Raw genomic sequence first — 14,930 nt, 5'->3', positions numbered from 1 at the left:
AAGGTACAGTGTGTAGGGTTTAGCACCTTCTATTGGTGGAGATGCAAGTGGGAGAACCTAGTTTATCTGCTCCTGATGTGGTAGTGAAGGGCTCTTTCTGGGGTAACTGGAAATTATCATCAGTATCATTCATTTACATTCTATGTGAAAAGAATTTCATGTGGATTTACACACTGGACCTTTAAGGAAGTCTTTGGGGACCATTTTTCTGTCAGCGATTCTTAGGAAACATTAACTTCCGTAGTTGCGCTTGTGGTTTGTACATGAACACACTGGATATGTGTGTGACACACTTACCTCATCTAGTCTTTCTTCACTGGTTGCTCTTTCATAATCCACGGTCATTTCCTGTAACAGCTCACCTGCAAACACACACACGTTTACTATTACAGCCACGTGTCTGCCTTTGAAGATGAAGTGTTCGGGGTCTTTATATTTATCGTACCAGGAGTTTCTTCTGCGTCGGTGGTTCCAATCTTGTCCATGAGTTCGTTGGAGTTCCACTTGACGATTTCCTTTGGGAAGACCTCCTCGCTGTCTGACAGATCCTCTGCAGAGGAAACAACATGTGAATCATCGTTCACGTGCGTTATATTACATCAGCAGTTTCAATGGTTTAGTGGTTAACAGTTACATTCTGGTTTATATACAGTTGACGAGCTTTAATAAACTACTTTATGCAAGACATCATTCAGTATGTTGGACATCATGCTATTAGTACCATGTATCACCTATGTCTGTGTGGTGTTGTGTATGTTAATGGCTGTGCTCTACCTTCTGACCTACCCACCCCATCCATTTTCACAATGACAAAGGTTTAAAATGAGAAATAAGAAGATGTCACATAATTAAATGTGGTTTAAAAATTTCAGAGGACTACATCCACATTTTTATACATTTTCTAAGTCGATTTTAATTAAAAATGTAACATTTCACAAATATGAGGCAACATATTGATGCTGTGCTGTGTCTTAAAGTGTGATTGCACAATATATCTATATATATATATATAGATATATAATGTTATTGGGTTATTTCCCAGCCTGTGTCGCATGTCAGATTACAGTATGGTGCACGTGGACAGGAAGTGGTGTAACTATTAATATAATGCATTTATTTATAGATGCATTGAATGTATCTAATGATAATGATGGACTGGGATTTTAAAATGAGGGATCAGAATATAAAAAGTATATAATTTTCTTTATTCTGTGTTTGGTCCTTAAAATACTTCATCATCAGTGACAGTAATTATGTCAATTATGTAAAGTAATTTGTCAGTAAAATGACAATCAATATTTTCTTGTTTGCTTCAACTTCATTGATAAACAAAAACATAATCCCTTATGTAATAGATTGTGAGGAACTTAATTCTCAACTTGTGTAGATACAGAATTGTATGACTGTAAACAAATCAAACAACCTGCTAATGATGTACTCTCATTTGTATCAATGAAATAAACATAATACATTCTGAGTTTTGCCTCTTGAAGACTTTCTTTACTTATTCTGGCACGCAGATGGAGAATGTGACAGTTAAAAATAAACCTGGACATGTTTGCGGTAGATGTTTACTGGAGGATGACCAAAACCACAAACAAACTTTTAAAGATAGAAATCTAATATCATGGGCAACGTGAGCCACGTCAGACTTGTTTCCATATTTAATTTGCGTGCCGTTGTCATGTGATACACCCCCGGCACCAAAGCACACACTTACAGTCATATACTCTCATGTTACACCAACGTCGTTTATTTAGCAGAATTAAGTAAATGTTTATTTCATGAGGTCAGTGTTAATGACAACTGTAAATTGCCGACTGTAAATCGCAACGACTGAGACGGAAGGGTACGGACACTCACTAATGACAGTGTAGTTGTAACTGTAATCAGTTTATTTGATAGTTGCTTTGACTTTTTGACTGCCACGCACGTGGTAATGAATCCACACGAGCCTGAACGCTGCACTGCGCTGTAAATTATAGGACGTCAACACGGTCTAATGATTTTATTCCAGGAACTCACAAAAATAAAACATGACAGCAACACGCACAACTTTATTTTTATTTCATCATCAAGACCTCATGTTCTCGTATGGTAAACATGGGTGTGTATGTGTGTGTATGTACATGATACATTTTGATCAACACCTATGTATATTTGTGAGAACATTATGGCAGGTCCTGACAAATTTAATGGGATTTTTTAGGGCATATACTTAATTTTCAGGGTTAGGGTTAGGTATTTATTTAGTTGTGATGATTATGGTTAGGGTAAAAGGCGATAAAATGCATTGTATACACACATTCCAGGAACTCACAACAATAAAACAAGAAGAACTTTATTTTTTTGTCATAATCAAGACGAAATTGTTCTCATATAGTATACGGGTGTGTGTGTGTGTGTGTGTGTGTGTGTGTGTGTGTGTAAATGCATTTTTTTTCTTTTACATTTTTAGGTCCTTTTCTGACATAAATATTGATCTTGTCAGGACCAACTGTCCTATCCAATCCCAAAACTGTGTCCTAATGAGGCAGAACCCATTTCATTCTCAGGAACTTGTAAATTTTTGATTTGGATTGTGGTAAGGGGCATTAACTGGTTATGGTTAAGGTTAGGGATAATGCTCCTCCAAATCAATGAAAGTCCCTGCCGTAGAAGAATAACTGCACAAACGTGTGTTTGTGGGTAAAAATGTTTCGTATTTGAACGACTTGACATCAGGATGAAACACGTGGCCCGTGTCCGTGGCCACAGTCGAGCAGCAGAAAGCCCGGGTGTTTTTTGTGCCACACGCTCAACTACTTCAACTGCAGCCCCAAAGCATGCTGGGTATCTGGGAAGCTTAAGAACTGATCTGTGGTTAAAGAGATGCATGCAGAGTCAGGGCGAGGTTGGGAGCAAGCAGCAGCAGTGTTCGTTTATAAGATGTTTTTTTCATCTACATACTACCTTTAATTTACAACCAAGAGACTGTTTTACCGTGAGCGTCGAAGAACTCCTCCTCCGAGCTGTCGTCCGAGTCTCGCGCGATGCTCTGCATCCTCCATTCTGAGATGCTGTGGCGTGATGGGCTCACTAAAAAAAGAAAGAAAGGAAAACAAGCAAATATTAATAATAATTACATTAAATACACTGTTGCTTTTGGAAAATGTGTAACAGCCTCTCTCTTTGCCTCTGTACACAAAAGAAGTATTGTCCCATTACCCCTCACTCACCCCCACAGTGTTAACATGTAAACATGAAACAGTCTCTGTGGTGCATTACTTCATCACAGAAGGACTGCTTGGATGTCAGGGCTGTGTGTGTGTGTGTGTGTGTGTGATAAGTGCGGCTTGATATAACAAATAACAGAAAACAAGCACTAAAGGCCAGATGAGGAAAATGGCGATACTGAAAACAGGGGCTTGTCCGTCACGTCTCTCCACCTCATATATCATTAGTCTGGAGGAAATGAAGGGGGCGTTGTTCTGAATGCTTTGGTTTGGTTAGTGTGTGTGTGTGTGTGTGTGTGTGTGTGTGTGTGTGTGTGTGTGTGTGTGTGTGTGTGTGTGTGTGTGTGTGTGTTTGTGTGTGTGTGTGTGTGTGTGTGTGTGTTGTGTTGGGGGACACACAGCTGTAGCTTTCAACACACAGGGGGAAAAAAAAACAGCAGCAGTGGAGGGAAGAGTCACAGCGAAGAGCGTCAGCCTCCTCTGGTCTGTGATGTCAGCACTGTTGCTAAAAATAGCCCAGGAGAGAACCACAGGGGGGAGTTACAGGGGTGAGACGAGGCTCGCTAGATGAGAGTCAGGGTCCAGGTGGCAGCTACAGTGAGCGCTGCTGCCTTGAGGTAAAAGTGACACTGGAGATCAGTGTGTTTGGAAACTTGTGATGCCAACGCTGCTGCTGCTGCTGCCGCTATAAATAAGGCAGGTGAGAGCCACCGACTTGTACGGGGTTGAGGCGAAAGGAAGTTGGGGATTGTGCAGCACATGTAAAGGAGTGAGGGAATATAGTCCGACAGAAAGCGTGGCACAAAATCAAAGTGTTCAATGTGCAAACGTAAAGGGGCTTGACTTGAAAGATATTAATTTGACGGTTTGATCTCAAACTCTTCATTAGATACCGATTCATTGAGCTGATTTAGGGCACGTCTAACTCCAATTTTGCTAATTATACAGTAATCTAGGCAAAAAAAAATTGGTTGTATTTAGTATCTAAATTAGTCATAGGTGTGTTTTGGGTGTAAAATCAATTAAGACAATGAGAGTTTCCTTTGTCATTCCCCTTAAAGGCCAGATGTGTGGCCAGAGTGTTTCTGCTAATGTAGGCTGTCCTTTTATGGAATGCTAACCATTAATATGTGCCATTTTCATATTTGTATATACTTGCATATGTTGTACATTAACGTAGGCGTGCATGTGCATATGCACTGTATACATTTTAACTTATAGGCATTTAAAATATAATTTTTGACATATTGAATATGAATTGTGGGTATTTTAGATGACAACTCTGCATTTTTCAGTCGACTGAGGAGGATCTTGTTGTGCTTAAAGCATGGCTGAGAATAAAGATCCTTCACATGCACGCTCTAAGCCTTCTTATTCTCTGTGACACCCAGAGGTGACACATGTTTATACATCAACATAAGGTGCTTGTTACCTCCTCGCTTGGACGAGCGAGACGATCGGGAGGAGGTGGACCACTGCTTTGTGAGCACACCTCGTGGCTGGAGAGTCTCTCCCCCTGACCTGATGACCACCTCCTCTGCTTCGATGGAGCTGATCGCCTCTTTAACTTCTTGCTCTTTGTCTGGGGACGCAGAGCCACAGTTGGCCTCGGTGGCCTCCTCGGCCTGGCTGAACTGGGCCATCTTCGTGGCCAGGGCCAGCTGAGTTTCTAGCTCCAGCTGCCTGATGTCCTCAATGGTCAGACCGTACCACTCATCCTGCCAGCACCAGGCCTGCCGGTGGGCACGTGCCATCACCTTTCTGAGTCCTATGGAGAGACGATGGGAGAACCATTAGGGACATCAATCATAAGAAACTAAACTAACTTCCTACTTCTTTTGAAGCCTCAAGAGTTGCACATTTTCACTTACAGGTGTTGTGCTTTATTGTCTATTTTCCTGTAAATAGTAACCTAATTTTCAAAATGGACATTGTGTTCTATCAAAGAAGACTTGAAAGAAGGGATTAAGACAATTCAATCATCGGGAAAACGTTTACTGCTGTTATAAATCAAATGAGAAAAAAGCTCATTTTCAAAAACCTCCATCCAATCCAATCTAATGGAGTTTTTTGGTAAACAGTCACTTCCTGGTGGCTATTCCTACATTCTTATGAATGTATGTCTACAGGCAAACTAGGTCAACTTTAGGACAACCATGTCAAATAATTAGGACCTCACACGTCTGTGTCTGCACTCACCGACATCATGAATGAAGCGCTCAATCTTTGACTGCATGCCCCAGTAGCGGAACTCCACCTTGCACAGTTTGTAGGCGCACATGATGGGTGTTTTCCCTGGGTTGTTGTTGTACTCCTCTATCCAGTCGTCGCTCAGAGGACCCCTCTGGGTCTTGCTGGACTTGAAGAGCCGCAGGTCCTCCTCCACTTTGTACTCATGAGGGGGAATGGGATCTGTCACGATGTCGATTGGGTCTGACAAAGACAGTTCATTGTCAGACAGAATAGAATGATGTAGCCAGGTGTGTTTATTGCAAAATATGAATAATATCATACTATGATATGTGCATGAGAGGGTAAGTAAATAGTAAAACCTGTATGGGCTTGTGCTTATAAATTCCTATTATAAGTGATATAATTTCTGAGATTCATATATGAGCTTGTGTGACAGATTAAAATCAATAAAGTCGTTAAGCCCTAAAACCATTAATTCCTGAGAACTAATCTGTGAAGCTTTCAACCTCACAAAAAATAAATGCAGTAGCTTTAACACGCCACTAGTGGGCCTCACCTGCCGCTAGATACTATAAATATTTACAATGAATAACTTTTACAGCTTAAGTTCCTTATACTCTGAAGCATCCTGTGATGTATGAGCATGGTCAAGCGGGGTCAAGGTCAACTGAGCTTTTTATGAAGTGGACTTTAAGATTTGTAGTGTATTCACATCCTTGTTAACGTTGTAGTAAATGGTTCAGGATTCATTGCAAAAACGGTCTCACCAACAGTCATCTGCCTTTTCTCTGCTGCGGACATATTGAAGACATCTGCCTGGTTGCCCGTGTCGGGTTTGTAGTAGGTTTCAATGTCGATAGAGAACTTCTCAACAAAGGGACAGGTATATCTGAAGGAGAGGAGTTACAAAAAATATAATAAATAAGTGAGTGACAGACACTGTACAAATGCCCAAACAAAGGAAAAGTGCATGTTGTCTTCATGCAGAGAATTTCTTTAACACTGAATGACAAAAGATCAGAAATACTAAATTTTAAGAGACAGCACCCCCGCACTGTAAACACTTTAATAGATATATCAACAGATGCATGAATGCTACCAATATCCTGACAGTATAGTCAAGGGCATGTGTGTGTGTACAGAGTGACAGAGTGACAGACTGAGGGCTCATCAGCACCCAACAGCCTGGTCAAACACTGATCTGATGTTCTGCTGAAGTATGATTTTCTCTGAGAACTCTCTCTAATGTATGACAATCAATATTGTTTGATTTTGCACAAACCTTCAAAATGTGTGTGCATGTACCAGCTCTCATGCACAGCACATGATGAAAAACAGTCTCAGCAGAGTTAACAGCTCTCTCCCATCCTACACTACGCTGAGGTGTGTGTGCACACGAGCGTGTGTGGAGGTTGGTCCGCCTGCTGAAGCAAACCTCACCTGGTGCGGGTGTAAGGGTAGGCGTTCCACGACTCCTCTTCAACCCTCAGCGCCGCTTTGGGCAGGATGGAGCGGAACCAGCTGGGGATGTGCTTGCCAATGTGGAAGACCTTGTGGGTGTACTGGCCAGTTCCCCCTGGTCCATCTGTGTAGGGTTTATTCTCCAAGATCTCCACCCCGCTGCCTTCGCCGTAGCTCTCCTCTCTGCTTTTTTTCTGTGGGGAAGAGATACCGCTGCAGTGAGTTTGCATTGAAACGGTAATGTTATAGAAATACATATATATGACATAAAATAAATGCAGACCTTTGCACCAACTGAAGAAGCTGTGGTTGTAGTTTGGTTACAGTTGTAGCTCTACTATGCGGTTTAACTAGACGACTGTCTTTGCCAAGTAAACAAACACTCTTGAATGAAGTATGTCTACCTCTACTATGTTAGGTGGTGATATGCCTCGAATTCAGTTTGTTAGTGTTTGTTGGTTTCTGGTTACTTCTTTATGACACAGACTAAAACAACTTACATTGGCAGGTGGCTGGAAGCATGTTGTTGACTATGAGTTTTTCTACAATCCATAAAGTTAAAATTTAAATAAAATGTAATTTCTTTGAGCCGGTAGAACATAAATTCCTTGTGAGTGCAAAAATGCATCAGTCTGAATTTCGCTGTTGTTTTGTTTCTGTGCCAATAAGACTTCATATTTTAGTTCTGGGTCCAAGCTCAGATCTGGGACCTGTGGAACAATTGCAAAGCACCAAGGCCATGTTAGCCGTTTGGACATAAACATCCATCTCTCCACAGCCTTATCTGGGTGAATTTCCCATGCTTACATGCATTTTAAGTCCGTTTTTCGTCACACTAACAACACAAACATTAGATATTTTTCTGACGTCATGTGAACGCAGCAACGACAACAAAAGGCACTAAACCTAACCACTTCCTGAAAGATCCGTCTGCTTGTTGATTTGCAAATAAGGAAGTACCAAAAACCAGCTCATGGAGCCACACCTTTCCCATATTTACATTCCAGGTGCGCAGAGGAAGAGCAGCCTGGGAGGAGCCTGCAGATGCAGTTGAATGCTCTGGGAACTGTCATTTTTAAAGACAGGAATGTGGGACATGGCAAAAGGATGATTTGTAATGGTTATGTCATCACTGAAACAGGAACTCTAGATAGTGGAGCATAGTCCAAGTGCTGATGTTATTAAAAAAAATACTGGGCACAAAGGGCAAGAACCATATAAGTCAGTGATTACTGTGTGTATCATCTTCTCTTTTTCCTCTTATCAGCCATTATCTAGGCTTTCCACATACAACCCAAGGTAAGTTTAACACCAGGTACAGCACCAGGATAATAGGGAGACAGATTCCTCCTGTCAATTCGCCGGGGAGAGGCAACGCAGGCGAGGCAGTGAATCAGTCGAGTAGGGAGGAAGCCATGAGGCGGCCAGCACTCCGGACCTCATTAACTCTGACAGGTCATTCATTAGCCACCCGCTCTGCTCTCAACAGCCCAGACAGCAGCTCTAGAGACACAGCACAGACGCCACAACAGCCAGCACATGAGACACGGCAACACGGTTGACATGAATGTCAAGTTCTCCCACACATACCGACTGTATGGAAATGTATCCCACCAAGAAACGGACACTTTTAAGCAACCAACAACAGCAAAACAAGTGTTTCCATGTGTTTCATGGGGGACTGTTCCTTTAATTATGTAGCAGACATGTGACAGCGGTCTTTTAAAAGCAGCGTCCCCTTCTTCTTTCTCCTGGAGCAACAGATCAAGAGAGCAAGAGATCACTACACACTGGCCAGAGCAAAGCTGGGGAATAAAATTTGAGGTTAAATAGACACTGAATGTAATGTTGGATTCTTGATTAAAACTGTACGACATCTATATTTGTCCCCCGACGTCAAAGAGCAGGGGAATCTATTTCAGTTTCCTCTCAACTTTCATTACAACAATCATCAAAATAATATCTTCCTCCATGAAAGCCAAGTGTCTGTGTTTAGAGCCGACAGCACTCACAGGATAGGAGTCATATCCTGGCTTTTTCCTCTCGCCATCAAGTTAGTGAGGCGTGTTTCCTGTTTGAGACGCCGCTTTTCTCTTCAACTCCGCTGGCACAATTGGTTTAGTCACAACATGATGGATTCCAGGGAGTGAATGAGAGACACTGAGACTATCTCATGTTTGATTTTTCACTCATTTGCTTTCATCCATTACTGCGAATCCCCATGCACTGTCGATACATCTACATTTATTAGCCGTCAGAAAAGAAGGAAAGAAAAGTGACTGCAGAGATGGGGTGAAGGATTGGGTGCTACAGATATGGTCAGACTTTCCTAAGGCCCTAAATTCATGTGTGAGGCTTACATCTTGGATGGATTTGCAGGTAGGCTGGCCCTACGTGCTGCAGTTGCCCAGGCAACATACAGCAATGAAGCGGGGGTATCTATCTACAGACACCAGCGAAATCTTTGTTTCCTCTCCGCTCAGAACACAGCTCTCACTCTCCTCTCCTTCCATCCCTTCTCTCATTTCTTCCCCTTCCTCCTTCGCAGTCTCTTTTTTTTTTTTAAATCCTCTATTTCCTCTTTTTATTCACTGCCTCTCTCGAACAAAAACCCCGACCACCGGCACGCTGCTGATGTCACGGTTGCCATGGTGACAGAGGCTTCAGAGCAATCAGGCCGGCGTGCAATGAGGGTGATGTCAGGGGGAAAGGTAACTATGGGTCACTAATGTAAGAATTCCTCTTCCTGTGATTTGCTTACATGCTTTCTTTCCATGGACTAAGACTTTGTGAAATCCTGTTTTGCACGTGTTGCGTACAAAGAGGGATTTCATGTTGTGCACAATGTCCCGTTTGATAAAATCTGACACGGGGTATGTGGAGGATCAACAGGTCAAATCCAAGGTTTCAAATGCTTCAATTTCTCCCTTCAGTCCCTTCTTTCCTGTCTGCCACAAAATGAAAGCCATAAAATTAAAATTATGCGGTCCATTACAACAAAAACACTATAGAAATGAGTGCAGTGTGTGTGGTAGAGTGAGTGGTTTGTGTTCACTTGAAACATGTGTTTGCTTTGGGACACGTCCGCTGAATCATGCTCCCGGCCATCTACAGCTCAACTGGTTTGCCTGATCTATTTACACCAGGAGAAAGCAACAACAACAGAAAAACAAAACAGCACGAGAGTCGTATAATGTTTAACGACTAATGTGGTAATCATCGACTATTTCTCGTGCAGGCGAGACAAAGAGAAGTCTTTACTTTTGAGACAGCAGCACAGCGAAGGTTGGTATTCAGAGAATGTCAGGAACATTTTTTTTGACAAATTGGTTTTTGCAGAAAAAAAAGGAGAGGCCCTCTGAGGCACTGCAGGTGAACAAAGCTGTAGTACTGTGGGTGGATATTAATTTTAGAACGCTTTGTTTACATAAATACTAATTAATTTAGCTTAACTTTAATACTTGTGGGAGTGACCTCGCAGTGGGAAGGTCAGTGGTTTGTAGACATGCTGGGATTGCCTACTGGAGTTAACTCTTTCCTCCTACCTGGAGGCTGCAGCGCTCGTCTATCATCTCTGAACTGAAATAAACTCTGAGCTGCGCGATTGTTAAGTACAGACACTCAGGATCCTTATAAAGAGAAACTCATATAAAAACCCACCATAAATTTAGCTGCGCTCCACTTTGACGCTGTGTACGGTACGGAACAGTAAAGCCCTAGGTCAGGCCCCGAGTATTGACGGACACGTAAGACGTCAAAGCTTTGTATGAGAATAGACTTGCAGGCGTTTGCCTCGTCTTCCATGGGATATTTACACCCGATTGCAACGGAGTGACGTGACAACAGAGTATATTTTACTCTGGTAACCCAAGGGAAAGGTTGCATATGGTTGTGGCCAGTTATTTTAGTACTATTCCGAATAGAAAGGCCAAAAAAACATACATACAGTATCGAACTGTTCCACTAAATGGAAACATGGCTTCACAAAACATCACAATACAAGTCTCTGGCAAAAACGGGCTTTAATGGCCAGTGGATTAAGGAGGTTCATGTTCATTGAGAAAAAAATTGTTATACTGTAAGAGGGTCCACTAGAATGTTAAGTCATTTGGCAGCCATTTATTTCCTTTTTAATTATTATTTATTTATGTTGTCTTTTTCCTACATATTTTAATTATACATGTATGAATCTGCAGACTCATATTTGAATATGTGGGGATGTAAGGAGATATGATCGGGGTCCAGTACCTGTAAGTGGGGGGAGGCACTGGGAAGTTGTTTGGTTTGTTTGTATGGACAGGAACTAAAACTAAAAGCAGGCTTTAAAGGGCTTTTAACTTCAACCTGCTCTATAACATATGTAAAATTTACACTTGTGCTACATGTTCAATGTCACCCAGCTCAAAATCCTGCAAAAATGACTGAATGTCGAGTGCCAGAGGTCGGTATGTGACTCAAACCGCAAAAATGTAAACAGTGTGAACGTGTGCAACATCCAAACAACAGTAATCACAGGCTGAGCTGTCGTAATTTGAGCTCCATGACTTTCTTACGCACTGTGGCAAACGGCGCACCTGGCAGTTCCACTGGATTAAACAAATCCTCCGTCACATACACATCACATACGAAAAAGAAGAAAACATGTTGCCACACAAAGCTGCATAAACCAGCCTTTCCTGTTGACAGGTGGAAATTCTTAAGCTCTCACACGGAACCGTGGGTCGTCAGCAGAGAGCCTGGTTGGAGAAGCAAAATTGAATCCGACGCAGACTAAACATCCTGTCCATCTACATGGTAAAGCGCGTGAGTGTGTGTGCGCACAGACTTTCCACACAGAGAGCAGCCACGCCGTATCTGAAGACACATGCAGCCTATGACGAATGGAAATAACCAGCCTCAGAGAGTTTAAATTGGATAATCTATCAGCACACAAGCTCTCTTTTGTTCCATTACTCCACCAGGGTCAGACACTGTGTGACCAATCATTCCATAATTGAGTATGCTGCCATTGCACTTTTTGATAAAAACTAACATTAACTTATCTCATTTTTTTTTTCATTTCTTTGGTTTCCTGGCTGTTTCTTGCCAGGGGCGTGGGGGTGGGAATTTGGCAGGCAATTGTGAAGTTGTGATCTCACCTGAATCATATAGAGCTGGGCGATGCGGTACTCCTCCACACTCAGGGGCATGGGGATGCGGTACTCCTTGATAAGCATTGTGAATCTTAGATGGGGGGGAGGGGAAGGGGGATCAGGGAGAAGATTGAAAAGGGGAAGGGAGGGACAGAGGGAAGGAAAGGGGGAGAGGGGACAGGACAAACTCTGGGGTCTCCTAGGCGAGGCTCGTCAAACCAGCGACGGAAGTCCACATCGACGGTTCCTGTGGCAGAAGAAAAGAACAAAAGAGGTTAATATATGAATACATCTAAAAATACATTTCATCAGGAAGTTTGTTAGAGTCAAAAACATGCCGTGTAGCCTCTCCAGGAATACCTAACAGGTCACTATCTATCAATCATATTAGCAACAAAAATCCAGCACGAGCAAAAAATAACAGCATACGGATTCCTATGTACATAGGTGAACATACATTATCATCGCTCACAAACACATGAAGAGGAGGAAATAGCCCGAGTGTCATTCAGAATATATTCTCGATACTAGTATGTCTGGTCCGAGCCTTGGCGTCGAGGACAAGCATCGGCGTCTTCACCATCCAGCAATTCAGATCTAACTAAGGCACTTCCCAGGATAAACTTCTCTTCTTATACACAGGCCACAAGCCCTGTGACTGTGTGTGTGTGTGTGGGTGACCAAAGTCTACAGAAAGCACCCGTGCCTTGCCGATAGTCCCAGTAGTCACCACGTCCCTCCAAAACCCCTCAGCAGCACTCTCACATGGGGAGGGGGGCTGATTCTGTATAAGAGGGATTACAGTGGTGTGAGTGGAGAAGAATTGCATAAGGTTATAAAGAGCCCCCCCCACCCAATGCATAAGCGAGGTTTCACAAAAAGCAGCTTTAAGAATCGAACACAAAGCATTGTTTTCAAACCACTGGGCAGATAGGGGGGTAGGTGTGGGCTATACACACACACACAGCATGTGGGTGGCGCGAGTTGGAAAAGTCTGCTTTGACCGCTGAGGGAAGAGCGACTCTCCAAAGCCAAGCGAGTACAAAACAAGATCATGACTGTGCAAGCGGTGAACCACCACGCTGCGGTGGGAGTTTATCCAAGTTAAATATCACAGGTGCCAACTGAGGTGACACGTTCTCTGGACCGCGGTCAAGAAGGAAGGGACGATATCTATACTTCAAAGATCTCATCTGTGAACATAAATATGGCACAGAAAGATGCTAATTATTGGACTTTTAAAAACTATTGAAACTCTTCGAAGCTGCCGATCTTATTCCGAATAAGATCATTTGCTCTCTCTTCCATACATATACTGTACTTATAGTGTATATAAGTATAGCGTATATTCAGATATTATGTCAAAGGAAAGCATGGCGTTGCAGTGCGCTCTAAATTATACAATGTGACTACGTGTGAGCGACGACAACACTGTCCCAGCACAGTTTGTGTCGGGCTGGCCCAATTGCATAACCCCCAATATTCACTCTGTTCTGACCTATTGCAGCAACAACAGAACCTCCCTGTGGCACTCAGCCATTCTGTCTAAATCACACTAATATTCCCACTGCGTCACACATTCAGCAAAGAAAAGGCCAGCTTTGGTGAGGCACTGGTCAAACAGAGGCTTTTACTTCCCCGCTTCCTGAGTGCTCAACCCTACGACTCGAGGACGCGTCCAACACAGTGCAAGAAAAAAAGATGCAGCTTCTGTTCTGTCTGTTTTTTGTTTTTTTTTAACATATGGTGTCAAATAAGTTTACACAACGCAGATTAATCCTATCAACTCCACCGACGCTCTGTGTTTCTCAGCATAATGTTATTTTGATTTCGCTTTGGCCAGTGACATTCCAGCACTAGTTACATGTCAACACGGATGAAAAGTTCTACTGCTCAAAAAAACATGGTTGTTTGGCAAATTGAGGGGGATAAATGCCTCTCGTCTCCTCCCGCACAGGCGCTGCTGCTGCATACACAAATAGAGCTGCTTACTAATCCAGTAATTGTTTCAGTTTCTACGCAAATGCTCCCGAAATAGGGTCTGATAGTTTTGCTCAGCAGAATAATAGGGGTGGGAATCACAAGATACCAATGATATCAAGATACAACAATTCTGTGATAATCAGTATATCCCAAGACAGTCATTTAGGGATACATCACGATATCGGTCAAACTGAAGAAGACAAAACGTCCGTGAAAAATTAATAAAAGTGCGGGATTTCTATTAACAACACAGAGAACAAAGTGCATAAATTCTATGTGTAAGACTTTGTTAATTAAAATATCGATATTTGAAGGATATGACGATATATCACAAATTTGACCCACCCCTATAGAATACTAACAAAAAAAGTTACACACTGCAGCTTTCACATCGTCTCCAACATATAGAACAATGCATGGACAAAATCGGAGCAGGCCACGACATTTTTCTGAAAATAACCACACTCTTGGGAAGGGGCAGGGATTAAACTAGGCTAGCTGGAGAGGAAAGAAAGGAAACCTCGTGGCTCAGGAGCCTGTGGGGCCCCTAGACGTCAGAGAACAGACTATAGAAGGTCATTCATGTTGACAATACTTATAATAAACAGTTGTCACAATCCTCCTTGAAGCACAATGTGGAAACAGCTTGAATGTGGGTTGCAACTGATGCTGCAATAAACTTTGAGTGTTCCCTCTCGGCCACGTGACTGTGTGGATGTGACATCTGCACTGACTGGAAGTCATTCGGCATGACATGTTAACACTAACTCTGAATGTCTGATTATCTGCCAGAGGAGAATGAAAAAACTCTGTGTGAATCCACAGCTCAGCCAGCTGCCATGGACTGGCAAACCCACACATACAAGGAAGTGACACCAGGAATGTACAGAGAGACAGGAAATGCTATAGCCATCATCACAGACAGGGACACCGTACAGTCACAGCA

At 42.6% G+C, this 14,930-nt stretch overlaps 1 protein-coding gene across 5 annotated transcripts in view; it reads right to left on the bottom strand.

Annotated features, from left to right (window-relative positions):
• The window catches only part of LOC310939750 (membrane-associated phosphatidylinositol transfer protein 2-like), a 48,553-nt gene that overhangs the window by 14,894 nt on the left and 18,729 nt on the right, over positions 1-14,930 (bottom strand). For all 5 annotated transcript variants that reach the window (XM_083904586.1, XM_083904582.1, XM_083904585.1 and 2 more), the window contains exons 2-9: positions 12,008-12,248; positions 6,849-7,063; positions 6,176-6,297; positions 5,415-5,648; positions 4,648-4,983; positions 2,983-3,078; positions 446-550; positions 298-362 (exon numbers count right to left, since the gene is read on the bottom strand). In XM_083904586.1, the coding sequence (XP_083760712.1) occupies positions 298-362; positions 446-550; positions 2,983-3,078; positions 4,648-4,983; positions 5,415-5,648; positions 6,176-6,297; positions 6,849-7,063; positions 12,008-12,085 (1,251 nt within the window). In that variant the 5' untranslated portion in view covers positions 12,086-12,248. The remainder of the gene's footprint in view (positions 1-297; positions 363-445; positions 551-2,982; positions 3,079-4,647; positions 4,984-5,414; positions 5,649-6,175; positions 6,298-6,848; positions 7,064-12,007; positions 12,249-14,930) is intronic.

Source organism: Microchirus variegatus (assembly GCF_963457635.1).
Source record: "Microchirus variegatus genome assembly, chromosome: 18".
NCBI classification, from domain to species: domain Eukaryota; kingdom Metazoa; phylum Chordata; class Actinopteri; order Pleuronectiformes; family Soleidae; genus Microchirus; species Microchirus variegatus.
This window is presented reverse-complemented; position numbering and strand designations above follow the sequence as displayed.